The sequence below is a fragment of the Idiotropiscis lumnitzeri genome, chromosome 1 (genome assembly GCF_059441095.1).
Source record: "Idiotropiscis lumnitzeri isolate Australia: NSW breed Sydney's pygmy pipehorse chromosome 1, RoL_Ilum_1.0, whole genome shotgun sequence".
Taxonomy (NCBI): domain Eukaryota; kingdom Metazoa; phylum Chordata; class Actinopteri; order Syngnathiformes; family Syngnathidae; genus Idiotropiscis; species Idiotropiscis lumnitzeri.
Window position 1 is genome coordinate 19,692,349 of NC_142391.1, and position 27,141 is coordinate 19,719,489.

The 27,141-nt window shown below is 40.4% G+C and overlaps 2 protein-coding genes and 1 long non-coding RNA gene across 3 annotated transcripts in view; 1 reads left to right on the forward strand and 2 right to left on the reverse strand.

Moving 5' to 3' along the window:
* The window catches only part of clmna (calmin a), a 13,250-nt gene extending 10,102 nt beyond the window's left edge, over positions 1 to 3,148 (reverse strand). Inside the window, exons 1-2 of the mRNA XM_088317260.1 lie at positions 2,647 to 3,148; positions 1,594 to 1,651 (exon numbers count right to left, since the gene is read on the reverse strand). Of these exons, the coding sequence (XP_088173386.1) occupies positions 1,594 to 1,651; positions 2,647 to 2,744 (156 nt within the window). The 5' untranslated portion in view covers positions 2,745 to 3,148. The remainder of the gene's footprint in view (positions 1 to 1,593; positions 1,652 to 2,646) is intronic.
* On the forward strand, positions 2,472 to 9,170 carry LOC148343543 (uncharacterized). Its single transcript, XR_015846670.1, has 3 exons — positions 2,472 to 2,844; positions 2,970 to 3,053; positions 8,780 to 9,170. It is a non-coding gene; the product is annotated as an uncharacterized LOC148343543 (long non-coding RNA).
* A 295-nt stretch (positions 9,171 to 9,465) lies between these two features.
* Positions 9,466 to 27,141, reverse strand: syne3 (spectrin repeat containing, nuclear envelope family member 3). Its single transcript, XM_088317461.1, has 18 exons — positions 26,767 to 27,141; positions 25,889 to 26,050; positions 24,184 to 24,356; positions 23,447 to 23,756; positions 21,217 to 21,372; positions 20,614 to 20,973; positions 19,313 to 19,449; positions 19,021 to 19,195; positions 18,250 to 18,432; positions 17,079 to 17,222; positions 15,945 to 16,079; positions 14,749 to 14,910; positions 14,400 to 14,572; positions 13,320 to 13,773; positions 12,906 to 13,049; positions 12,543 to 12,728; positions 12,279 to 12,329; positions 9,466 to 10,792 (listed from the first exon to the last, which is right to left on the reverse strand). Exons 2-18 carry the CDS (start codon positions 26,036 to 26,038, stop codon positions 10,610 to 10,612), a joined length of 3,276 nt encoding a protein of 1,091 aa, XP_088173587.1. The 5' UTR covers positions 26,039 to 26,050; positions 26,767 to 27,141; the 3' UTR covers positions 9,466 to 10,609.

A 27,141-nucleotide genomic window follows, 5' to 3' on the forward strand; every position in this document is an offset into this window, starting at 1 on the left:
TATATATATATATATATATATATATATATATATATATATATATATATATATATATATATATATATATATATATATATATATATATATATATATATATATATATATATATATATATATATATATATATATATATATATTCACATGCAAACAAACCTGCCTCCCTACGAGGCACCGAGGAATGAGGCAGAGAGAGATATTGTGTGTGTGAGTGAGTGCAAGGCATGTAAGCGACAGAAAAAGTGTGTTGTGTGGGATGTGGGAACGGGAACATTCAGCTCGGAGGCTGAAGCACAGTAAAGCAGAGGGAAATGCACTCCCACTCTCTCTTGCTCATCATGTTACGCAAGAGCCTCTGGGCCATTGTTTTAAAGCACCAGCAGCTCTCCTGGCCACTTCTCAGATGCTTAAGAACTATCCAGAAAGGCTGCAAGGACTGGCAACAGTCACAAAACCTCTGCATCTTTTTAAGACGTGACAAATGTTTGTGCGCAAAGAAATTTAGTGGTGCGAGCACTTACTGTAACAGGAGTGTGCACAATGATTTCAGTAAATGTGACCTGAGGTGGGTGCGTGCATTAGCCAAAATGTTTACTCCAAGCTTCCATATTTCATCCAGCTTTTTCTCTGGTGCAAAATCAAGAAATATGAAATGTGAAGCAGAATTTCTTGCTGCATCACTGTCAGCCAATCAGATAATAGTGACGAAAAGGCCCCAGATGGCTTGTGTTTTAAAACCACCTCCGAGATGCTTCTGATAAACGACTACCCTATCCTCTAACCATGAAACACCATGACACACAAAGTGGATATAGTTGAAGTCAGTAACAAGATCGCGTCCGGAGGGTGGGGGGACTGCCCGTTGAAAAAGGGTCAAGTGCCCAGCTCTGGAAAAATTAGTTTCACTGTAGATTTCCTGTGAAAACAGTTCGAACGGCTCTTTAGTTTAAATCGTTCTTTTATCTGAGACAGACTATCAGCATGACATGTTTGGGCGACAGTCTTTCACCTTCTTCAGAGTGTCGCATGATATTGTATTGACTCGTGACTCGTCTTCATCCGCTGATGTTCATTGAAGCTCTTTGGTTGCCGACAATAATGTAAAGTGTCCCTCGTCACTTGCCGTACAGTGACGCACCATGACAGGCTGAAAAGTTTAATGTAGGATACTAAACTTCACACATGATTTTCAACAACTGCTTTCAAATACTTAGCGAAATTGAGGTTGACATCCCTAGTTATGTTCACACCAACTTCTGAAAATATTAGTATGATCGAACAAGTTAGGGCGTTATCTTCTTCATAGTGGCGCCTATGACAAAGCTGATGTCAAATGAGAGAGATGTGTTGTCCATAAAATCCAAAATATCGGGGTAATATTTGTCGAGGTTAATGTGGCCATTTTGTAGAGATGTCCGCATACATTTTGGGGATGACTGATTGCAATTTTCTGACATATTAAGCGACGTTTAACATGAAAGGTTTTTTTTTAACATGACTCAAACTCAGTGTCCTCAGCTCTCGTTATTACGTGAATATTTTGCAGCCATGTCTAGCCATGCCACACAATGTGACACTTTGAAAGTCATGGAGGACTCTGGCATGTAAATATTGATGCATTTGTCGCATAAACGCCCGCAAACTCAACACTTCACTCAAGCCCCGATTCAATTCCCGATACGATTTTTAAAAATGTTTTTAAAAAAATCGCTGCCATGCTTGGCTCTGTGTGCTCGTACAACACAATACGCATTGGTGTTTGGCGCGAGCTCGTAAATTTAATGTTATGTAAACTATACACTATGCTGAGTTAATACTGAAATAAATACGTTACTCGGGCGACCATTCAATTTTTTTTTATTGTGGACTTCAATCATATGTAGTCATACGTACTCATATATATATATATATATATATATATATATATATATATATATATATATATATATATATATATATATATATATATATATATATATATATTAGTGCTGTCAAGTGATTATTTTTTCAAGTAATTAATTTCACAAAAAATTCCAGTAAACTCAGTTTGATTTACTTAAAAAAATAATTTGCTAACTTTGCAATTATTGTGCCATATTAGCTGTCTTTAGCGCATCTCAGAACAAAACACGGTGTTTAAGTTACCACTGGGCCAACACTGCTGGAGTGTGGCACTTGTGGGCAGTTTTGTGAAACGTTTCGAAAATAAATGTCTGCAAAGATGTCTCCATTTAGATTGTATTAAAAAATCCAAGAATGCTATTCGAATGAAATATTCTTCATATTTGGTGATTTGGCATCAATTCCAAGATATAATTTAAGTAAATATCTGTTATAACCTTTGCAAAATAGTAGTTGAAAAATGTGATTAATCATGGACTTTTTTGTGATTAATTAGTTTAAAAATTACTTGACAGCACTAATATATATATATATATATACACGCACACATGCGCGCGCACACACACACATACTGCAGCTATTTCTACTAGATGCAAACTTCCACTCGCAAGTACATTTCTGCGTGTGTTGTTAAATTATTTTTGGCCAAGTGTAGATGCCGTGAAGGTAAAAGCTCAGCTTCTCTATCTTCTTCTTCCTGCGATAGTATTGATTTTATTTATCTATGGCGGCACCGTGGGAAGCTGCGGATCTCTCTTACCTTGGAGGTTCTGCACTCGAATGTCGCTGATCTGTCCGATGAATTCCTCTCGCTCAAACCAATCGTCCCACTCGTGTCCAGCCATCAGGATTAGTGGAAAGTTCTGACATCCAGGAAGGAACACGCCGAGAGAAAGGCGAAGTTGCTTTCTGTCGCGGGCAAACAAACAGGCGATCTATTGTCCAGTGAGTCGACAGAGAGCCATTCAATCCGTCAAGCAAAGGCTGAGATGGCGGAACGATTTGCACTCAGTAGACAAACATGGTGGCCGAGAGTAATCATGCGTTTCTTTCTTTCTGCTTCTTTACAGTGATGTGGTCGCCAGCTCGGCGGGGAGAAATGCCCATGCAGACGATAGCGTAGTTTGGGAAGACGAAGCCGAGGCAGGCACCAGGTTGGTTTGTCCGAGGAGGGATGGCTCTCGATCAGCGCTTGTTCCGCCTCTCAGTCTTTGAACAACCTCACCCCGCCCCACAAAACCAAAACCGACTTGGGCGAGAGTACACCGTCAGTCTGTGTGTTGGTGCATGGGGAAACTTATTTCGGGATGTCAAGCTCATTTGTGTCGGACAGTTTCCCTCGGAGGGCCGTTATGACTGAGAAATCATATTAAGGTTTCATCACCTCCTCATATTATTACATTTACAGTACACGACTAATTGATGAGTGACTAGTTTTGAAATAAGAAGTCAAGAAAATGTGTTTTTTCAGCAGTTGTTTGAAATTACTCTCGTAATGTAGTAGGAATATGCTTGGAATATTTCAACGTTATTATTTATGACCTATAAAAAAATATGACATTTTGTTGCAGATTTGACCAAGCATCAAGTAAGTTCACGAGCTTGATTTTTTTTTTTTTTACTTGAGTTGGGGTATATAATATAGAATTGAAACTCATTCACTGGACACAATATATTTCTTCCAATTTTCATCATTATATTTCACAGTAAACAAAAAGTCCAAATGCATGATGCCAAATTCAAAACAATTTTTCATCTGAATTCTGAAAATGAGCTTATTATTATTGTTGAGAAATGAGCAAGAGTCCCATTCTTTTCCCCCCTTAACCCATCTCTGTTTCAGGAGTGGTTTGACGCACTGAATGCAAAGACTTAGCCAAATTCCTTGCAACCAACTTGCTTTTTCGTCCTTTTAAATTTGTATCAGCATGTTCAGGTCTAGAACTTTGAGAACCGCCAGATTGATGAGCAATAGCCATCTGTGTCTTGCCTGCCTTATGAAGGGTGTCAACGACTGACAATGTCTTCTTGTAAACACTCAAGTCAGCAATCCCCAGAATTGTCAAGGCTCTTGAATCAGATTTAAATACCATTTCAAGGCTTTGTGGGGTCTTCAAAAAATGAGGTGAGTAGAGTGGGACCATTATAGTTCCAATCGAACTGTTTGACAGTGTGGACATTTTTATGGGACACTGAATGTTGTCTTATGAGCAACATTAGTCATAGTCATTACAAGTAACAGAAATAAAGCCTTACAATATTTGGACGCTAATGTTCAATGAATCTTTGAAATATGACTTTCAATTTAGAACTACTGAAATAAATAACATCTTCAACAATAATCATATTTGTCCAGCAATTGATCAGTACCCAGTTCTGGAGGTACCCAAGTTTTTGTCCAAAGTCATCTGGACGAGGCTCTGGCTCACACACTGATGAGGACAAGTAGGCCAGAAAATACATGTTTGGTCAAATTTGTTGTGCTGCATGTTTTTGGACTGTGGGAGGCAGTTGAGTGCACACAAATAAGAACATTTAATTTCCCAACCAAAAATTCAGACACAAAATGTATCTGCATCTCAACTCGAATGTTCTTGCTGTGAGGCCAATGTGTTAACAAGAATTAACAAATGTAATAGTAAAAAAAAAAAGTTTCAAATATAAATGATGGGGTCACTAATGAAAGTGCTAGATTCGCAGATCCCACTCATTGACACCATGAGTGTCACAGTAAATTGGTGTCTGTCTCTGAACAGCGTCCTACATGTGTATCATACTTTTATTGAATGAAAAAAAAACCCCGAGAGAACCTGTCAAAGCACAGGTGTCAAACTCCGGTACTCGAGGGCCATTATGCTTCATGTTTTCCATCTCTCCCTGCTGCAACACACCTGATTCAAATGAGAATTGTTATCAGTCTCCTTCAGACCTCTCTGATGGGCTGATCATTTGAATCAGGCGTGTTGCAGCATGTCGAGATGGAAAGTGGCCCACGAGGAGCCGAGTTTGACTCCTATGACTTAAAGGGACAGTGTGTAGAATTATTACTCTGAGTAAAGCGCTTTGTTACAGCTGCAACTGTTATGAAATCTGAACAGCTTAATCATATAAGAGTGCATTGACAATTTTCAACTCTGATCATCAATTCAGTATCTCAAGGCCAGGAACTGGGAGAAAAAAAAAAAAGAAGGATTCTACAAGCGCAGACCAACGCAAGATGTTTGAACAAAAGGATTCATTTACAATAACAAAAATCTTGGCGCAGAATCCACAAAGTTCAACAAATGACACTGGTGAAACAACCACCAGGAAAATAAACGGAGAACCAAAAGTGCTTGCAGAAAAGGGGGCAAGGAAAAGTACGAATGAAAATCGCTTGTCTCAAAAGAACAAGGGAATCCAATTCACATGACTAACAAACCGAGAAATAGTAAACGACAGAAAGTACAGACAGCAATAGAAACGAGACATAAAAACACAAGCAAAACATGCCATCTAGAGAATCAACACTTTCCAACTATGATCGTCGGTAAGGCGAATAATCCGACACTGTGGGCGGCAAGGAAGTCCTTAAATAGTCCAATTTAAGTGCCTGAGATGAGGAACAGGTGCGCGACTGGAAGGCACGCCCCTCCAGCAAGCGATGACGTGACACAAACTATTGCTGGAGGGAAACACCACTCCAGCTGGACACACAACCAAACAGAAACATGACACTTTTAAATGGTCCAGTATAAAACACAAAATGTCCACATACACACTATTAATGGAAGGGGCCAAACAAATGTGCCTACAGCCAGAAACCACTAGTCCTTGGCAACTTCTTATATTTTGTTTTGTCTGCAGAGCATGATTTCTGGTCGGCATTTACAATGAAACCACCGGTTATTGACTTTTGGATTAAAATTGCAATACACGCATTTTATGAATACGTTTGAACATACTTTGCAAATACGATCGAACGTGTACTAACTCTAACTCTGTGCTTCTCAAATAGTGGGGCGAGCCCCACAGGGGGGGCGCGGAGCGCTGCGTGTGTGATCCTGGGAAACATGCTTTTTCCCCCACCGTGCCACAATAAAGTGTAATTGCACATCCACTCCACTAGTTGGCAGTGGCGCTCTCCTTGCCCAATGTGCTCTGCGAGTTTTAACTCTGCGGTGTAGGATTGTTTTGCAACGAAAATGCTGTTATTTACAGTTGCGGCGGAGAGTGGGTGGGGGGGCGCAATTTTTTTCTGGAACAGAAATAAATAGCTTGGGCTGAACGTTGGTTAGACAGATTTCTGTCAGGGCTATAGCACCTTTTTTCCCGGTGTAGTGCTGTGCATGTTTTTTGGTCCAATACAGTCCATCTTTATGTATATAGCGCCTTCACAATATCTGCAGCTATATCGTTAATAACTGGTAAAACTTGTTTGATTGGTACTGTCTGTAAACTGATGACTAATTTCAAATGAGGGCTGTCTTGGTTGATTATTTGCATGGCTCATGATGCTCTGGGTGGCTACGGCTATCTGCCCGTATCGAATCACTTTATAGATGTTCGGACTCTGGCTGTGTGGAGGGGCCAATAGCAGAGAGGAGGCAGATTGGATGATAATATTATTGAAGCAATGGTGGTCCAACTTGAGTTAGGAGGATTATTTCAAAGAATAGAGGCACAGAAGGCAGAAAGCCAATGCACCTGGGCCTGGATTTCAGTTCAAATCTCAACAACAGTGTTACATCATCATCCAGGTTATCCTCCGGGCATCGCTTCATTTCTGCCAAGAAACATCAGCAATCCGTACACAACATACCCCTTTTGCCCTCAGCAAAAGTCAACATTTTAAGAACAAAGTATTGGTATGTAAAGCCTCGGCTTCAATACACAAACAATAATGAACTTTTAGCAACAGGATTGTCGATGATGTTCCATTTTGACTTTTCTGTTGGCGGCGAACAAGGTCTTAGGAGATCAAATCGAGTGAGGAGTGTTTTCTCAAGAATAGATGAAGCAGGAGACACCTTTGTTGTGGCATTGGGCGTGTTTCTGGATGACAACAGAAAAGCACTGAGGCCTCTAACTAACTTCAAAGGAATTGGGGTTGTAATCTAATCATGTTAAGAAAAATACAGACTTTTCATATTGCCAAATGGCTTTGGCAGAGGAGACGCTCCAGATTGTTGCACATCTTAGTTGACAGGAAGCTGAATTGAGAACAGCGTGGGAGGATGTACACACACGCAAAGTGGATGCACTGAACAAATACAGTCATGCAAAAGATAATATATGATAAAAAGTAATAATGCCCCACACGTCTGCAATAACTGCAAGATAGAGTACACGGTGACATGAAACATCAAAGGCGAGACTTTCTCACCCAAATCAGTCTTCAGTTTGCACTGCAGTGGGCCATTTTGAATTGGTGTATTATATAAACCAGGTGTCAGCTACTTTAAATGCTCAAAGAAAGATTTAAGGCTGCTATGTCTACCACAGGAAAAATCAAAAACACTTTTCACACCGTGAGACACGTGTCATAAAATGCGAAACAGTGACAGCAGAATATGAACACAACTCCCAACACAGTTGTCATCTTTTAAACGCAACAACACATTTTTGAACATACATTTGCAATGATGTGATTATACCAAATAGGCAGGATAAAAGTCAGTTCAGGGTGCAGAGGTGGCACAGGTGCAATGAACAATAACTAGTGCTGTCAAACGATAAAAATCTTTTTACTAATTAATAGCAAAACCATTTCACATAAGTCCTTCTGTGAAGTCCTACTTAGTCCGACTAGAATAAATTCCCCTTCTTATTACCATCGTTTGTGACAACACAGCAGGAGAAATGATATACAGAAAGACACTTACCCACGACTGAGTGTTGGCCAACCCAGCTTCTCTTGAAAGGTCCGTCTTGAAAACGGCCTCGCAAGTGTATTTGCTTAAAGTCACACTTTTCCCCCTTCGGCCATTGTGGTTTAAAAAAGCAAGAATATAGTTTAGATTTTCAAACGGTCGCCAGTTACGAGTCTCCGGTGTGTTGATTCCGCATAGCGCTGCCCCCTCACGAGTGAGTATCCAATCACAAGCCGCGTTCATTACCTTTCAAGTAAGGCCAGTGAAAAGGCCTTACGGTCATCAGTTCGTAATCTGATTGGCTATCGCAGGTGTCCTTAAACTGTAAAAGGCCCACAGAGACACAGAACAGACGCCCGCACAATTTTGTCTGAAGGCTTTGGACGAGTAGCGCGTGCTTCTGGTATTATGAAATCGGCCTGGCAACACGAGCTAGTTGAATTCTGATTGGATAAAAACTCTTACCTAAAAATTCAACACTAGGATACAATATGAGATCAATGTGAAGACTATGATCAGGATTTCAAGAAAATGTCAGGCCAGCAGAGAAGGCCTTGACCCCCCCCCACCACTGAGCAAAACATATAAAAATTAATAACGACAGTGTTGTTGTGAAGCTTGAAACTGATAGAATTTACTTGAATATCTTGTAATGTAAAATCACCAAATTTGAAGGGTATTTTAAATCAGACACTGTTCTAATTTTTGATTTGATCCTTGAATATGATCTAACCAGTGTCATCTTTCCAGGCAATTTCCTTTGAAACAATTCTCAAAACGTAGACATTTAGTTCTGCGCACAAGCACCACAATCGAGCAGTGTTGGTTTGCATGGCCCAGTGGCAACTTGTTTAGTTCAGCGATGATGTGCTAAAGATGTACACCTAATGTTACAGGGCTTGAATTTGGCTTGGCAAGATATTCAAATCATTCTTGAAGTAAATAAAACTGAGTTAACGTAGTTGAAATATTTCATTGCGTTAAAATGTTTTGAAATTAATCTTGAGTTAACGCTTTCATTTTTACAGGCCTAACAGAAAAAGAGGCAGAGGTGGGAGATTTCGCAGGAGAGGTGGTGGACAAGGAGGGGTGGGACAACAAAGATGCAGAGGAAGCCCAAGAACAGTCAGCATTGCCGCTCCACCGAAGTAATGTTGACCGATTTGGAAGTCGCTGTTTCCATTCTACAGCAACTGACCGGTACAAGATTGGAGGCTGACCACATCCTGGAAGGCGCTGCTATGGAGATTATGACATTGATCAACTGGGCGAGGACCCGCTCCATCAAAGTCGTCATTGTATAGCATCGGATGTGTTAAATGTTTGTCTAAGAGGTCTGCCCATATCGCGCTGCAATTCTAAGTCACCCACATCGGTAAGGTTGCGAAATTCACGAGCAGCTGTGTGCTCCTCGACAGTAAGGGAGCCAGTGGGACTTGTGGTAAAACCAAAAACAAAAGCAGCCACAGTTGCTATGTCGTCCATTGTTGCTCAGGAAATCAATATAGTTGTTCCTTTTTCCTTATTTAATAAACAAGTAATGCCCCGTGAAACCAATTGACATTTTAACACCCGTAATGTTCATAGAACAAGAGATGGGTTTTTGAAAATCTATTGGTTCTCAATTCTTTCTCAAGGTCAAATTTCGCGTGAGAAAACAAAAAACCATTGATAAACAAGAATGAAATGAAATTAAAATGAGGAATAAGCAGTATTCCACTTGAGGAATTTATTTGGTTAATGTTAAACAAGTGTGTATTGTTGGCTAGCTACATTATTTGGCACTTGGTTAATATAAGTTTGCAAATACAGCATCATTTTAAAATGTTCATTGAAACATGTTTTGGCTCTCTTCACTTGAAAATCCGTTGAGGCACGTGGCAACATAAGTGTCATACACTCCCAATTGCGGTCAAGCTCTTTCCAATCGCGCACTTTTTATCCATGTAGATTCTCCTGTCCAGATCTCTGACATGCACCACTTTTGCGTGGAAACACCAAAAAGACACGTGATTAAATGACAGCGCAGGATGCATGCAAATCCTGCTCCATGAACTTTTCCTGATAATTGTGAATTTCATGGAAGTCTGTGCAAAAGATGAAGCTGAAGGACACATTGAAGAAGAACATCTTTTTTTTGTATGGAATAAAGCCATTAAAATATCTTAAAAGTGGAATAAGAACACCGTGCTTAAACATTGCATTATTTTACTACCTCAACTGCCTTTGCAGCTGCGAGGCTTTTCCTTTTTAAAGCTCATTTACCAGCATTGACAAGCATACTTGTCAAATACTTTTTTTCTGTGGGGATGGGGAGGAGGAGCTTCTGATGCTGCTCCACTGTAAATTTTGAAGACAACTTTACCGATGCACAATTGATGACATTGATGGCGCATTTCAGATATGGGAGCAGCACAGTTTGAGTCCACTTGGACAACCGGCTGCATTTTGTGCAACCTACTGTTGATTATGAAATAACTAAAATGTCTTTTTTTGACTTTTTTTCTAGGTGAAAGGAGGTCGCCTTTTCTTCAATTTGGTGTAAATATAATCATCGACCACAATATGAACGGCTGGCAGTGAATGCGTTTGACACACATGGGAGAAAATGGCCATTAGTGAGGCAACAATTCGCAACAACTCAAGATATAATGAAAATTAATATTCATTTCAAAGCCTATAATGACAGCTTTGAGAACTTGTCAGTTCTTTAGATAAAACAAAAAGTAGGCGAGTACCCTGCCTTTGATTTCGTGTTAAACTAGGCTGTACTGTTTTTTTTTTTTTTTTTTTTTTTTTTTAGCAGAGTAGTTTTTTGAGACGCAAAAATTCATTGTAGAAAATGGGATGAGTTCCGTCTATGTAGGTGGCGGTCCAGAGTAGCGCATCATAACGCTGAAAGATCTTGCAAAGTTATTGGAGATGGAGCAGCTGTTGCTTTCATCTGTGAGGGGCAGAAGAAAGGCCAGCAGCAGTAAGGCCAGGAAGAGGAGCCAGAGAGGAAGAGCCAGTCGACACACTCGCTGCAGCAACCCTGGTTTCTGAAAACAACAGCAAGGAACATACATTAATCATAATAATATTTGGTGTCTGCATAGTATAGTGTGTGTGTGTGTGTGTGTGAGGCATCATCAGTGGAGCGGTTCTTCCTGTAGGCGCATTGGCGAGGTTCCACAGTGATGCCGATGGAGTTTTCGATCTGCGCCATGATCACCCTTCATGACCATCTTAAGGACGATGATCGCTAGTTATTCAGAAGTGCCTCTGAGGAGGTCTTGAGTGCAGAAGGTTGGGACAAACGCAAGTTGAAGTAAAGTGTTGAAGATGTCTGTTAGCATCTTGGATGACTCTTAGTCTCTTAGTACCCGCCCTGGGATAATGTCACAATGTTTATGTGATTTACATGGTGCTTCTCAGACCATATGCCTCTGGGTGCTTGGATTGCAGGGAGTTAACGGTGTCGTGAAGCGCCCGTAGCGCCTCTCTCAGATCAGAGTTCACCGAGTATCTCTGGAAGGAAGGTAAACAGCCGTGACGCAAACAGTTGTGATCTCGCAAGTCAAATAGTGTGCTGAGGTGTGTGCATTTCACAGTCAAATGCGCATTTTTCTTGGAGCAATGGCTCACTATAAGGCCACTCTTTGTGGTTTTCAGATGAGCCTGTGTGCGGCGGTTTAGGGCTGAGTGATTTATCGTTTCGGGATAGAAATCACAACTCCAGACAACACAATCACATGATCATCAATGCTTTTTTTTTTTTTTGTCATGCGCCTGACTAACCCAAAATCTGTTGTTGAACCTGATGATCTCCCACATGCAGATCCTCTCCTCTCAGAAGCCGCTCTTTACGCTGACAGCAGGTGATTAGCTATACTTCTAATAATCATCTGTTATCAGTAAAAGCGGACAAGAAGGAGTAGAAACGCAGACAGAGAGAGCGAAAGAAGCAAGTGCTAATCGGCAAGTTAATATTGTGTCGTCAAACACCGGCAAAAGCGCTTCGGTATAGAGTACACTCTTGACAAAAGTGTGGCTGGACCCGCGTTTGAGCAAAGTGCGACCATTTAAGAGCAGCAAATTGAGAAGTTCATTATTTGGTGTATATAGAGAGAGACAAAAAAAAAATAGTGCAAAACATGGAAACTAATCAGCTACATCAGCAAGGACGAGGCACTATTTAGGTCAAAAGTATATTAGTTCCATAATATATTAAATATGTATAATACCAGCTAAGTATTTGCACTAGTTTCCTCTATTTTGAACCCTAATGCAGTGGTCCTCAACGTCTTTTACATCACAAACCGGTTTAGACAAGTGCAGTACGTGCTTTTTGCGGAGCAGCAACCATTCGCCGACAGGGGGTGGGGCTTAATGGGAGAAAGGCGAGGGAGCTATAAAAATAGATTTTTTTTCATTGCTTTGACTTTCTAAAATGGCGATTTTAAAGCGTTGGTATAATTAAAGATAATCATAGAGCAATTCAACATTTTATAATTTTTTTTTATATACAAGTGAGTTTTTTGGTACCTTATACACTGTTGCTCCAGAAACAGGTTTCTCCTCTTTGTCAGTGACTTTCTGCAAAGGCAACAAAAAATAAATTTTTATTATGGACTCAACAAATAGCTCAGTAAATCTTGGAGCCAGGTCTCGCATGTTAGTTGCTGTGAAACATAATTTGAGCGGCCCAAAAAAAAGTTGTATTCTACTAATAAAATATTATCTTCTATCATATTTAATGCAATAAATTCCACAAGATTGGATGGAAAACTCAAGGGTTAGTCAACTCACCTTCGACCCGAGCCTAGTCTTGAGGACACCTACAGACTTTAGCTTGGACTTGTAGAGCATCCAGCGGTAACGAAGTTCTTCTAGACTTGCATCCGCAGCTGGACCTGATCCACTCTTACTAACTCCACTCCCCTGAAGCAAAAGTTGGAATTGCACCTGACCCCATGTTACCCCTGACCTCAGAGCCTGTATAAAAAAAAATAATAATAAATTCAGGGGCGCTGGAATAATACAGTGTCTTTTTCTAGCTTCTAGATAATAGGCAGTGTTTCTAACTTGTGTTTGCATATTACCACTTAAAGCAATGAACAGTGATAATAAATGTGTATATTTGGTGGGCCTATGCTGAGGCTGGTAACTCACGCGTAGTGTGTCCTGTTGCATTGTGAGTTCTTTACGCTTGAGTGTTGCTCTCTTGCTGTTAAGGATCTCTGAAAGCAGTTCATTCTCTCTGTAAAGCCAGGCCTCAAACTCTCTCCTCATGGACTCATATTGACCCTTATCCATCTGTAAACATCAAAGTCAATTCATAAACAACTAACTCAGGCTAGAAAATAAAAAAAACAAACAAAAAAAAAAACAAAGAACTATTCTTTAGTATGAGTGAATAAAAGATTTGAGTAGAAAAATAAGAACACCTCCTCCAGAATCCATCATCAGTCTCATTTGCATGATTACCCATAACTATGACTTAACTAAATATAGTTGTCAGTTAATCGTTGCACCTCTGGTGTGTATATTTAACAACTACATACGTGGTTTGGAAAGATTTTATACCATTGTGCATTGAGTTGATGTGCTGGCTTGCTGCTTGTCTGGATCCTGTCTGAAAATCATAAAAGCTCCTTTCCCTTGGCTCTGGCTTTCCTTCGTCATACCTCCTTCTTCTGGCCTTATTGTGCCCTCCTCATCACCAATAACCAGAGCTGCTGCTCGGCCAGCTGTGTTGAAGGAATGACCGTCACCCTCTCTTGAAATATCAACGTTAAGATTTGTATCCACGGGAGGGTCTTCAGCAACAGGCTGCTGATCTGCTTGACGGAGAACGGTCCAGGAAGACAAATGATCTACATCTCCAACATAGGAACTGTTGACTTTTCCTGATAGATCGAGATTTTCATGGCGTATTCCAGGCAGTACGAGTTGACCTTCAGCATGACCAGTGCATCCATTGTCCACCTCCTCCTCACTGATCTGGGTCAGTGTCTCATTATTGGAGCCATTCAGGAGCCTAGGAGAAAGAAAAAATAAAATGGTAATGTTCACAACTCACAAATGCACTACTCACAAATGCAATCCTTAAAAGGGTGTATGATGGAACATGAGATATGACACATTTAATAGTTAAGAGACGTTTATTTGAACAGAAACAAAAGAAAACGGAAGTGACGAATCTGAAAAGAATTCTAAAAGACTGTCGTAATGAACGATTGTCTTGACATACTAAAAACAATGTCAGCCTTCATCAAAAACGACTGAATGTGACTTAATTTTGCACAACTTGTTTATTTATGGTTTTGTGTCTTCGAGAGTAGACTTGCATTACTTGCCGGCGAAGGATAATTTGAGCATCAAAAGCAAAAGCTGTTTTATTTAATATAAATGATCGTTTCAACAGAACATGTTAACATTCATTCATGAGTGCTTGGCATATTTTATGACATTTAATCATTTTAATTAACACACAAAAGGTGTTAATACAAAGAAAATCCTACAATCAAGGAACCGATTCTATTTCGAAGTGCTTGGCTTTTATTGGCTCTGTTCTCCAGACCATCCATCCCCAACCCAAAATGAGCACCTATTTTTATTAACAAGCGAAGTTTACTCGTATTTTCATCTTTTTTTTTTTTTTACCTGTGAATATTGAGACTCATGGTATACAGCGCCAACCATAAACCTTGAAGACGCTTCACATCTTTCACAATGTGGACTCTTCCTTCCTCCGAAGTCCTTTTTAAAACGGTCTGACTCTGCATCTCCATCTGATTTAGCTGGATCTCCTTCTCCGGAAACTCTCCGAGTGCTCTCTGTGGGATGTCAATGGCAAATACAAGAAAACGTAAAACACTCAGTATCAGCTTAAGACAACATTATGCATTGAGCGGTGTGCTAATTAAAGGAACTTATAACTGAGAAAGTAAACAAACCAGACTACAAGGAATGGGACAATATCAGCAAAAGCTGTGAGCATGAAGACTCAGACCTGGGCCTCATGCTCGCGAGTTTCTATGCTCCACTCTCCTCCATTGCTCTTGAAGGACTCCAGCTTCTGCTTCATGATAATCAACCATTTCTCCACGTTGAGGAAACTGTCATGGAAATTTGCATGATCCGTGACGCTCTCCTCACTCTCGTGCAGATTTACCTGCAAACAACAACAAAAACTTTTTTCAAAAAGTATCCAGTACTTGAATATTCCAGAATTTTCAGTCGTTTTCCTGCATATAAAATTTGAAGGCTAACTGCCGACAGTTCTAAAAACTATGTCACCAAGAAACCTGTTATTATCTGACGAGCGTTAAACTTACTACATAGTTGGCTTTTATTTTTAACTGCAATGCCACGTGTACAACAACTCAGAACTTATTTCCGGTGGAAAGATTAGTAGTGGAGCAGGAAAAGGCGATTTTTGGATAGAATTGCGCACTTTGTTACAAAAGCATTGTATCTGGCATTGGGGTTCCTTAAATATTGACAAGCGTGCGGGGTGGGGGGGGCAGACTTGACATTGCGAGTCTCCTATGAATTTTCTAGAAGCCACAAGGTCCTTAAAGATTGGCGGATTCTCACCAAAAATTTCCTGGAGATAAAAATACAGTAATCATAGCCTGAAAATATTTCAACAAAACACACAATATTTAGCATGATATTAACATTGAAATTCCGATGTTATTATCATCCAAAATGTTGTAAAACATGGGTGAGATGACACAACCAAAGAACAATATGAGCTGTCCCTCCCCCACTATAGAAGTACTCAGCTCTCTCATTTCAGCTATGGCAATTCAATGCAAATGCACCTTTTTCTTAGTGATAACTAAGAATGATTTTCATTTTTATCACTACAGTGTGCCATCAAGCTTTGCTTCAAACTTGAAAAAAAATAGCTCTTCACTAAAGTAATGTTTATTGCTTTCATGACCGAACGCCAACACAGGAATGGTTCACAGAGTTATCAGGAGAGCTGACTGTTGGGTGTTATTAGTGCACAAAAAATAAAAAAAAACAAACAAAAAGAAACAATCGCTCAGTGTGAATGATTTCAATGATTTGAATAGTAATTCAATGACATCAACCTCGTACTGTGTGAGGATATCGCATCCCTTCGTCTACACTGCACACTGACAGCTATATGATATATCTTGGCATTTTAAGAAGGCTGAACTCGATATATCCTACCTCAATTGTCTTGTTAAGATATTTCCAGTCAGCATACAGCTTATCAAACTGAGTCCGGTTGCTCTCAGAGGATGATATAAGATTTTCAAGAGCTGTGATTTGGCCTTCGCAGACTTCCAGGTCCTTTTGGATCACCTGAGAAAGAGACAGTGTGAGAGTCTTTTTCATCTTAAGTGAAGGTCCAAATATTTTTTCATGTAAATATTTAGTTTGCATCTTTAGATTTAACGGCAGACCATAAACCATAACTTTTAAGAACGCTTATAGTCAGGACAAACACCACTTATCATATGCCCAGATTGTAAAAAGAAAAAAAAATTCACATTCTCATGCCACGTGCAGTGTCCATCTTTCATCTATTTTCCCATGTTCCGAAAAAAAAATGTGTGCAGCTCCTGTCGCATTGCAAAATTTTCTCATCTTGTCAATGCATGCTACTTCTTTTGCCAATCTGTTGTTTTGGCATTGTAGCCCTGAGCATTGGCAGTGGTCAGAGTAGGGCTGAGGGGGAAAAAAGTCCACAAAGTGAACTCAGAGTTGGTTCATTGTGTTCGGCCAATCTGTTGGATCCAGGATTCCCAGTTGAGTTGCTGAGGGTCGGGAGCCTATCGCAGCTGTTTTTGGGCAGGAGGCGGGGTACACCCTGAACTTGCTGCCAGCCAATCGCAGGCCACACAGACACAAATAAACATTCACATTCACAATCACACCTAATTTAGAGTATCCAATTAACCTACCAGGCATGTTTTTGGAATGTGAGAGGAAACCAAAGCACCTGGAGAAAATCCACAAACGCACGGGGAGAACATGCAAAATCCACACAAGAAGGCCGGAGCCGGACTCGAACCCTGCACCTCCAAACTGTGAGGTGGACGTGAGCCTCACAATGCAAATAAAAATTGCCTGTGGGGTGTCACGAAATATGTAAAAAAACCAACAAAAAAAACACTTTCATAAATCATGCACGAAAAAAATGTTTCACATAGTTGTATGACAGAGAATATATATTTGTACATGGGTCTAGAAAAATATCTAGAACATCAACATCATAGGAACATCTTTGTTAAAACGGTGCATGGGAGTGTAGTCTTGGAAGCATCCAAAGGTTAAAATCTCGCCCACAATTTAACTCACCCTAAATTGGTCCGACTGACTTTTTTTCGCCAGGATGTCAGGCAGAAGCCCTTTAGCTGCTGTCATTGCATCCCTGAGACTGGTCAACTTGGAACGAATCAAAATGTAGGCATCTCCAAAGTCCTTTGTTCTTGACATTAAACCCTGAGAAAGTGAGAGTATACGTCAGTGAGTACACTAATTTTACAAAACACAATCCTAAAGATGTTGGGACTTTTCTGTAAAATGTAAATTAAAAAAAATAAAAATAAATACGATTAGCAAAACTTATGATCAATTTAATACACTAAAAACGATAGATATTTAATGTTCAAACTGATGAAAAATATTGTTTTGGGGAAATATTTCAATTTCAAATTGATGTCCGCAACGCATTATAAAAAAAGCTGGGACGGAGACCATAAAAGACTGGGAAATTGGGCTGAATGATTTCAGGGAAAGATTTAATTAGGCTTTTTTTCTCAGGTATTACAATTCGGATTCAATTCACCATTTTTCCACACTAGTACCCAGTGGTGCAAATATTATTGAGGCGATGATAAATTTTTAATACACGTTTGACATTGAACCTCTTCATCATGATGACATCAGTCGTTTCCGTGTTCCGGTCTGAGGGCGTCTGCTAAATTGCTCATACGTATTGATTGAAATACGACATTTCTGTTGATAGCTGCAGGTTCTCCAACCTAACGTGGTTCTAACCAGTTCAAAGTCGACTGTACACCTAAGCACTTATTTTGGGTCCTTCCCGTAGCTGTAAGGCACTTTAACGATTAGCATGCTTAGCGACCTCTCCTTCGCCTCCTCGCTTCGCTACTTGTTGGTGGGGCCGTTTATTGGGCATCACGCAGCTCGTTACTGCTGCTGTACACAGACTTGCAGATAGTACAAATAAAGTCTGTACTGCTGTGGCGCGAGATAACCTGGTGCCTAGCATTCAAGCACCGGCGAAATAAATAACATCCGGGGCAACGAGCGACAGGAAAACACTTGTTTATTTATTTTTTTTAAATCAGTACGGCACTGATTCGTGTGAGCTGCTTTATGAATGTGGGACCAAGCCGCACCATTGAGGATCTCGAAATAGTCAAAAAACAGTTTCCAGCATTTCACTATGACGGTGGATCTCAGTTTGACAAAAGTTTGTTAGTGAATGTTTTCTCTTTCTCACCTCAAGTCTTCCCTTTCTCTGTATAAGCTGAACATGCAGTAGTTCTCTGTTCCTTGTAGCGGTACTCAGCTCATTCTGCAGACCATCAGACCTTTCAGGACCAAATACAGAATCGATCAAGTCCCCCCTCGTCTTCAGCTGATTCAAACGCTCCTGCAGCTGCATACTGCCCTTTAACAGCCGCTGAGTGTAGAGGACAGAACAAAATATCACATTACACACTTGACGTGCTGGTCAAAAATACAGTCGACGCCCACATACGGTTCAGTGCTCATGTTTCATTTATTTGCTGATATTCTTTCAATATTTTTAACAATATGGCTAATCTTGGCGAGAGGCTCTGTCTTAGGTTTGCAAACCGAATTTGTTGATTTTATGGCAAAAGTGGTTGCCGCATCCAATATGGCGGACACGGTGAAGTATCACATGAAAACCCTGCTCAAGGCAGTCTCTATTTATATATTTCTGTGCATTTCACACAGCCCAAATGTGCGGAAGCTGTGCGCTGATGTTTACACAGCAAAAGTAATAAAATGAAAATGAGGACGCATACAGAAGCTATTTTGCATATTCTGATTTGCCAAATGAAAAAATAAAATTAAAAAAACTGTATGACTGTCACACTGGAGGGGCAGCTCCTATGTCACTCCCGCCTATTCCCCAAGAAGCCGCCGCTGCAACAGCGGTGGAACGTTTACGATTTTCCTGCCGAACTTGCATTCACAACAATGCAGTGGTTCACTCCAAAATTTGGGAGGATGTGTGTTTTACCTCAATATTCTGGACCAACAGGACAATGTGTGAGAAGTCTGTGACCTCAGCAGAAGCCTCCAAAACCTGAGAGACCATATTCCTCCAATGTGCAAAGAAAAGCAATGGGTCCTGCAGCGTGTTTCTCAGGCCAGATTCGGACTCGGAGCACAATTTTGCTGCTTTGCATTTCACACTGGAGAAGAAGCACAAATTTGACAAGCTCTTACAAGAGATGGAAAAAAACAAAACGGAATTGCTATTGTGCATCTCTGTCTTTAGGAAAGGCAAAGGCAAGCTATTAGCCATTTACCTCTGATGTTGTTTGACCACACCAAGGACATCATCGGAAATGTGGCGAGAGTCCTCTGAGAACCTGAACAGCTCCTTGAGCTGCAATTTAAGATGGTCCACTTGGGATTCCTCTCCCATCAGAGCCTTTCTTACACCCTAAAAGACAGAGGCAAAATTAACTGAAAATATGTAGGAGCAGATCAAGTTTCACAGCAATCAATATTCCATATTCGAGCTGGACGATATGATAAGAAATTGACGACAGTGTTATTTTTGTACTTTGCGCTCATCATTATCACCTGAAGTTGAATACAAGCAGTTGTTTTCGTCAACGATGACGAAAATATTTTGTTTACGCCCCTTTTTTTTCATGACGATAACGAGAAGACGACGAGCTAAGCGAGGTTCTTTGATGACAAAAACAAACATGAATTTACGTTGACGAGACGAGACAGGATGAAATTGTTAGCGTGTGATCCGTCAGACGCATTCAAATTTCCTGACATCCCTTCTTATTGTACAACCTATACAAAACCTATTGCGCAACCTATAATCATTTGGGCACGCCCACCACCGGGACAACACGCTGTAAAGGATCTAGTGAAGACGGTCGGGGAGTCACCATATTTATCAAAAAAACCATTGAAGTTTGTATAAAACAAACATCTCTCCACTACCACCTTTTACAAAGTCACAAAGTGGAAAACGGGTTTGTACATACATTGTACATACATTTGTACGGCCGAATCGCCACAGGTCTCGACATTATTAAATGAGGTAGTAAATATATATTAAAAACGCCGGAAGACGCTTTTTAAATATGGCTGCATTATTTGTACTTTATCATTTTGCTCGAATTACAGCTCAAGATGCTTATTTTGTCTCTCGATTGTTTCGTCACGCAGCCACACGTATTGCTTCTGTGTTTTTGTCTCACTCTCTCGCTCTTCTTTTCATTCTCATTCTCAGTTAAAGGTTCATACCACCCAATAGCATTTCAAGAAGTCATTCTGCTCCAATTATTATATTATAAATATTTGAATTCTATACATGCGGTACTTGATCCGGTTAGGGCCGAATAAAGGGACGGAGGGAACCTCACTTCCACCATTACTTCATCCGTCCGTCCTCTTTAGAAAAAATTCTTATCATCCATCCTCCGTCCCAAAAATGGGAGTCCATTCATGAAAGCTTTTTATTTCATCCATCGCTGTTGCTGTAGCGATGTGCCGTTTGTTAAGAAAAATTAGGCCAAATTCCATGGTCAGAACATTAGTGAAAACAGTTGATTTTCCTTCGTTCTAGTTTTTAAAAACTCACCATGTATTTTCTCCACTGGCCCATCATCTGCTCTTCATTGCAATCAGCACCATCCCCAACATCGCGATCCTCCTCCAGTTCCTGGTTTAGCCCCTGGAGTCGTAGTCTGAGGCATCCGATGTCATCATCCAGGCGCTGGCATCTTGCCATGTACTCACCGTGTGTATACATGGTGGAGTGCAGACCCTCCTCAACCTCACAAAGGCCTTGCCTTAGTCTCTGCCAACCGAGCCTGAGCTCTTCAGCCTCATCTACTACCACCTCTGCTCCAGCAGGAGACGTCTTCGCTCTGACAGCTTCAGCTACGCCTTCTATGTATTGCAGAGTTTTTTCTTCACTGGCTACAATGTCATCAAGGGCCTAAAAAAGGAAAGGGAAATGCAGTTTGTATGGGGAAAAAAGGTCCAATCATTAAAACTTAATTAAGTTCGGAAAATTGCATCCCAGATGCGGGTGACGAAACATGATTTGACCAGAGTCAGACTTGAGTTGGCAATTATATGACTTGCGATTTGATTGGTATTCAGGACACGAGTTGTAACCAGTTGAGTACATTTCCAAACCCATATGGGCATTTGAACTTTCCCATCCATCCAGACTTACTTTTAAGGCTTGGAGCTTGTTCTCTGTTGTGTCCTCCTTCTCCATAAGATCTGTCAGCTCTTTGGTTTTTGCCAGCAGCCATAATTGAAAGCGCTGAACATTGCCTTGGTAAGTCTGGTGCTCCTCAGCTATCTCGTGAAGCAGTGACAGACGTTCCTAAAGGGCCACAATTTTTTTTTCAATGACTCCATTGATCAAATCTGCTCAGATCACAAGCAATAATACTGTAATACATGAAGTCCTCAAATTGTGACAGACTCGACCTACTGACATTTTAGGTTAACACTACAGACAAATGCGATCCAGATTGGATTTTTTTTGCCCGACGTGTATGTTTTGCGTCTTTTTTTTAATTTTTTTTTATGACAGTCTGAATGTCTCAATTACGTTTTTTTCTTCAAAGCCGATAGATTGGATATGTATGGGTTTTTTTGGGAATGTAAATGCAGCAGAACGGCCTGATCACATGTATTAGTCATTGACGTCATCTGGAGCCTAAAATGCGCTCCACGTGGGTGGAGGAAGAGTGCAGGCAGCTGGGGAATTGAATCTATAAATCTGTTTTGAGTAACAGTATTGATTTTTTATTTGACTTAAATCTCATTTTTTAACTAATTGTATTTTATTAATATGTATAATAAGTATAAAACATGCTTTTGGATTAGTCGAGATTTTGGAAGGTTAAGGGGTTAATTCCGATTTACACAGAAATTTACGTCCATCGGCAGAGAAGGAAGGGAATTAGTTCGCAAAATGAGGGCTTCCTGTATTGAAAACTAAATGTCGAGAGGTGGGCAGTGCAGCCATGAGTCGAGTCTGAAGCTGAGCCAGAGCCTTCTGCAGGATATTATGGCATAAGCGCCTAAACCCACTGAGGCTATTTTAGCCACATTGAATAGCTGAGGGAACTTCATCTTGATAAATCACGTGATGTTAATATAAATCTGTGCTATAAAATGGCTGTTTTGATGAACAGAGGGGAACATGAAATCAGAAATCCAAACCAGAAATCTTCAGATGGACTCCATGTCATACAAAGACATGAAAAAAGGTCATTTGACAGACAGCCAAGAGAGGGCAGTCCTGACTTATGCACCGATATCTCCTACTCTTCACCGAGACAATTGAAAACGACTGAACACTAATGCCCCTTAAGAGAATAATATTTTGCAGACTAAAAAGTTGCAGACTGAAATTTGGAGTTAAAAAGAGTAATCAAGCAGAAGAGCGAAAGTTTGGAGTGAATGAGAAACTTGTTAGGGAGTGGCGAAAAGTGGAGGCTACTCTTACTGCGAGATGTCCACAGCTAGAGAACCAAGTTTGCCAGTGGCTAATTGAACAACATGCTGCTCAAGAGGCTTCAAGTACGTCTCCACGCTCAGGTAGTTGCCAAGCCGTTGAATATGAAGGACTTTGGGGGGAGGACCTTCTCGGTCCTTTGGCTTCATGCAACACACCTGCCTCGCTATCAGAGCACGGACAGCGGTATCCCGATTAAAGACCAAGACCAAGTGTCAAGTAAACTTGACCGACCGTATTTTGAGTACGAAATCTATTTTAATAAAACTCACGTTATTAATTTTTTTTTTAATGCAAACATCCTAGATTCATAGTTTGTCCCATAGCAACGACCTAACAACAAAAATAAACCAACCCACTAAAACGTGTGGTCGCAGTACTGGCAGAATAATCTCAACGTGCGTCATTTACATCACGGCAGAGGATCGTATTTAAAACAATAACACAAAGCTAATATCAATCAATACCTTATCTAATAAAGATAATAATCCCAGCCGATATATTCTTCAAGTCATGATGAGTTGTCTCCACTACAAGACGGGTGTTCTGCCAAAATGTCCTGCTTGTGCAATTGTCCTATACCGGAGGCTGATTTGACAGCCACACAATATTTTCAGTCTCCTGAGCATCTGACTCGTACATATATGGTCCAAAGGACATAATTCCAACAAGCTTCTCTTCCACCAACACTTCAAATACATGGATGCCCTCAGATACGTTTCAGATTTCACTTTAAGAGTCAATTTCTGACTGGCTTAATATACTTCCTATGTTGAGCTTCCGGGTTTGTCGCTCAGCAGAATCTCACTGTAAATTTCTTTTTTAAATTCGGCCCCGGGTCCGGTTTAGCAGTGGTGGGTAGTCAAGGCCTTTGCGGCCTTCAACAAGTATGAAATAAATTACGTAAACAGTGTCACAAGAGTTACGTTACCTCAACCTTGTCCCTGATGTCATTGAAGGCCTGTTGCAGTCCCTCCTGGGCCTGGGACTCCACACTCGGGTCTTGGGTTCTGTTGTGCAGCACAGCAGCTTCGTCCAGCAGCCTCTCAAGTAGAGCTGCCTGCCCGTGGACATCGCTTACCACAACTCTCTGTTGGTCTACTTGCCACAACTTTTCCTTCAATCCCAGTTGCAACTCCACACCAATGTCTAAGTCACGCTGCTGTCTCGTTAGCCACATCATGAACTCCTGGTGGGCCTTCAAATACTCACTCCAGTGGAGCCACACCCACTCAATCCGGCTGAGAATAAAGTTTGAAAAAAAATAAACAAGTTACACAATGGAGTATTCTCACAGGCTTCGTGTACAGTATGAATCATAGACTGACATCCGTTTTGCTGACGACAGATGGGAAACTTAAAAAAAAAAAAAAAGTACGGATGGTAGTGGGGTGGAAATGTGGCCTGCCTGTCTCAATTATGTTTGAGGCTTACTTGAGAAGACCACATTGACTATATATTTGCAAAAGGTGGCAGTATGCAACAAAGAGAGAATCAGGAGTTAGTCAGGCTGGGAAGGCAACAACTAATGAGCTGAGAGGTAATAAAGTAGCTTTGAATACAGAGACGATTTTACAAAAAATAAAAATAAAAAATGCTTCCCGTTCTGATTTATAAGGTAGTTCTGACCATATAGTGGAGCTAAAAAAAAGGGCAAGAATAGAGCACCTGTGGCAGTGAATGATGTAGGTACAAGTTTCCTCCCAAAAGCTTTTCAAGTCTTGGAGCTTCGCATGGGTGTGGCTCTTCAGGTTTTCATCTCCAACCTCCAGAAGACGCTCAGCGGCAACCAGTGCCATGTCCATCTTCACACGACCATCATGCTCTGATTGGTGAATTTTCTTTTAATTGAAAATGGAAAATATTTTGTTATTGAGACAAGTGCAGCACGATTATGGAAAAAATACAAATCGCGATTACTGTGATTGGTAATAAAATCATTAGGAAACACAATTATTCATTGCTTTCAAATTTTCAATAGAAGACAGGTCTGGACTGCAGGCAGGCCAGTATAGTACCCCCCCCCACTTTTCCTCCAAAGCCATGGTATTGTAACACGTGCAGAATGTGGTTTGGCATCGTCTTACTGAATAAGCAGAGGCGTCCATATAAAAGACGTCGTTGCTTGGATGGCAGACTATGTTTCTCCAAAACCTGTAGATATCTTTCAGCATTAATGGTGCCTTCACAGATGTGCCAGTGATCCATGCCATTGGCAATAACACAGGCCCATACCACCACATATGCTGACTTTTGTACTTTACGTCCATGAATGTTTTTGAAAACAATTTGAAATGTGGACTTGTCAGACCACACAATACTATTCCACTTCACATTAGTCCATCTGTGATGAGCTCCGCCCCAGAGAAGCCAGCAGTGTTTCTTGGTGTTGTTGATAAATGACTTTTGCTTTGCATGGTAGAGTTTTAAGTTGCATGTACGAATGTAGTGTTGAACTGTAATCACTGACATTGGTTTTCTGAAGTGGTGAACCTCGACCCATCTATTTTTGTGAAGGACTGAGCAATTCAGGGAAGCGCCTTTCATATTCAACAATGGCACCCAACAGCTCCCAATTAGCCAGTTCACCACTGGGATGTTCCAAACAGGTATTTGATGAGCATTCCTCAACTTTCTCAGACGTTTTGGACACTTATCCCAGATCTTTGAAACGTTGGAGGTCATAAAATAAGAAAATCATCAATTGCTTAGACAATAAGGGTTATCAGTTTGTACATGAAATATCTTGTCTTTGAAGTGTATTCAATACAAATATAGGTTGAAAATTATTTACAAATCATTGTATTCTGTTTTATTTATGTTTAACACAATGCCTCAAATTCATTGGAATGGGGCGTGTATATCACAAGATCTTGACATTGTCTGTGGTGTTAATCCATTCATACTTCTACATGAACCATACCACAAATTACTTACCAACTATCTTACATCAAAATTTCATAATGAGTGGGAATGTTCATCATAATTTAAGAAGATAATGACACGTTTATGATACCTAATTTTAGAACTAAATGTAAAAGTTTTTGTGTGTCTGTATGTGGAGTGAAACTTTGCAACAGTTTGGATGCAGAACACAGACAAAGCCAAAGTATTCACAGATTCAAATAATTGTATAAACAAATGGCCTGGTTACAATATTTGGATATTGGGTCTTAAAATTAGGTCAACACTCTGTTTTAGTTGTATTAAAGTAATTATTTCCTTATCATTGTTGGTATATCGTCCATTAACATTCATGATATAGTTGCTCACTTCTATTAAAATTTGTAGTTTGTGCTTCTGATTTGTTTTATTGTTAATTTCCATTACCTTTGCTGGTATGATTTTTTTAAAGGATCGACTGGGGGCTCACCTCCGTCTCTCTGAGTCTGGCTTCAAGGGCATCCCATGGCCCTTGGGTGTTATCGTTTGCCCTCAGCCTCTCCTGGACAGCCTTCATCCAAGAGAGCGCCACTTCCAATCTTTCTGTGAACGTCTGCTGCTCCTGCTCAGTCATGATCATTAAGTTCTAGGCCTGAAAAGCACAAGAGTAGTCAGGGTATATATGTATGTGTGTGTATTAAATGACGCGAGTCGGGTTCACTCACGGGATGGGGCAGGTATTTTGTATTTATTTATTTTTATACTGTGGACCGTGGAAGTGGGATCAGAAGGGAGTGAAAATCCTCTCCTGTGTCACCCACAATCCCGTCCCACCCTCAACTTTGTATACCTCAATAAAATGTGACCATGACTTGAACATGAGTTTGTTGTTGACCGTGTTTTCGCTAAAAATCCGCCTCGATGTGTTTGACAGCTCGTACGCCAAACTCGCACTAACTATATCTGTTCACGTTTACTATACCGTGCAACCCAACGGCGAACACCGTTTCTTGGTTTTTGTAACGCGCTACACTTGAACTGTTACATTACGCATCATTGACATGTACTGTACATAAAATGAACACGCAAACTTTTCTGCTACAAAGAAGCGACGAAAAACGCAAAATTCGTGTTCGGTGATCGAGCAGCACCGAAGTGGGGTAATACTGGCAATTAAATGTGAAAATTTTCACTTTTAATTTACCGCATCAAATTGTGAAGACGTTGCTATAATCTTATGTGGCGCCACAGAGACACGAGAAACATGGTCATCTGCTTGCCGTTTCGGCCTATTAAAATTTAGCTAAGGGGAGCTGGATATGTGTTTATAAATTATTCATGATAAACAACAATAAAAGTAATACTCACTACGTTTTGTTCATCAGTTGACAGTAACTCGTGAATATACGCAGAGCTGTTGCGGGATCTTTCTCCGTCCAAGAAGTTGGAGCATACAGGAAGTAAAGCGTTCACTGCCAGAGCTAGGCAAAGGAGGTGACGCTGCATTCAATGACTCATTGTAAAATACAAAACCGTAATAAAATCTTAAAATGCCATCATGTAAATTGTTACCAACTTGTTGCAGTCGAAATGAGATTAAGAATGTAAGGCATCTATACATCTAAGCGTTACATAATCTTTTAATGCAGTTTGTAAAACATCTTCGCCAAATCTTGTTTTTGTTTTGCACATGGACATGTTCGAATCGATATCAGCTAAATCAGAGTGTCTTCAAACTAATTT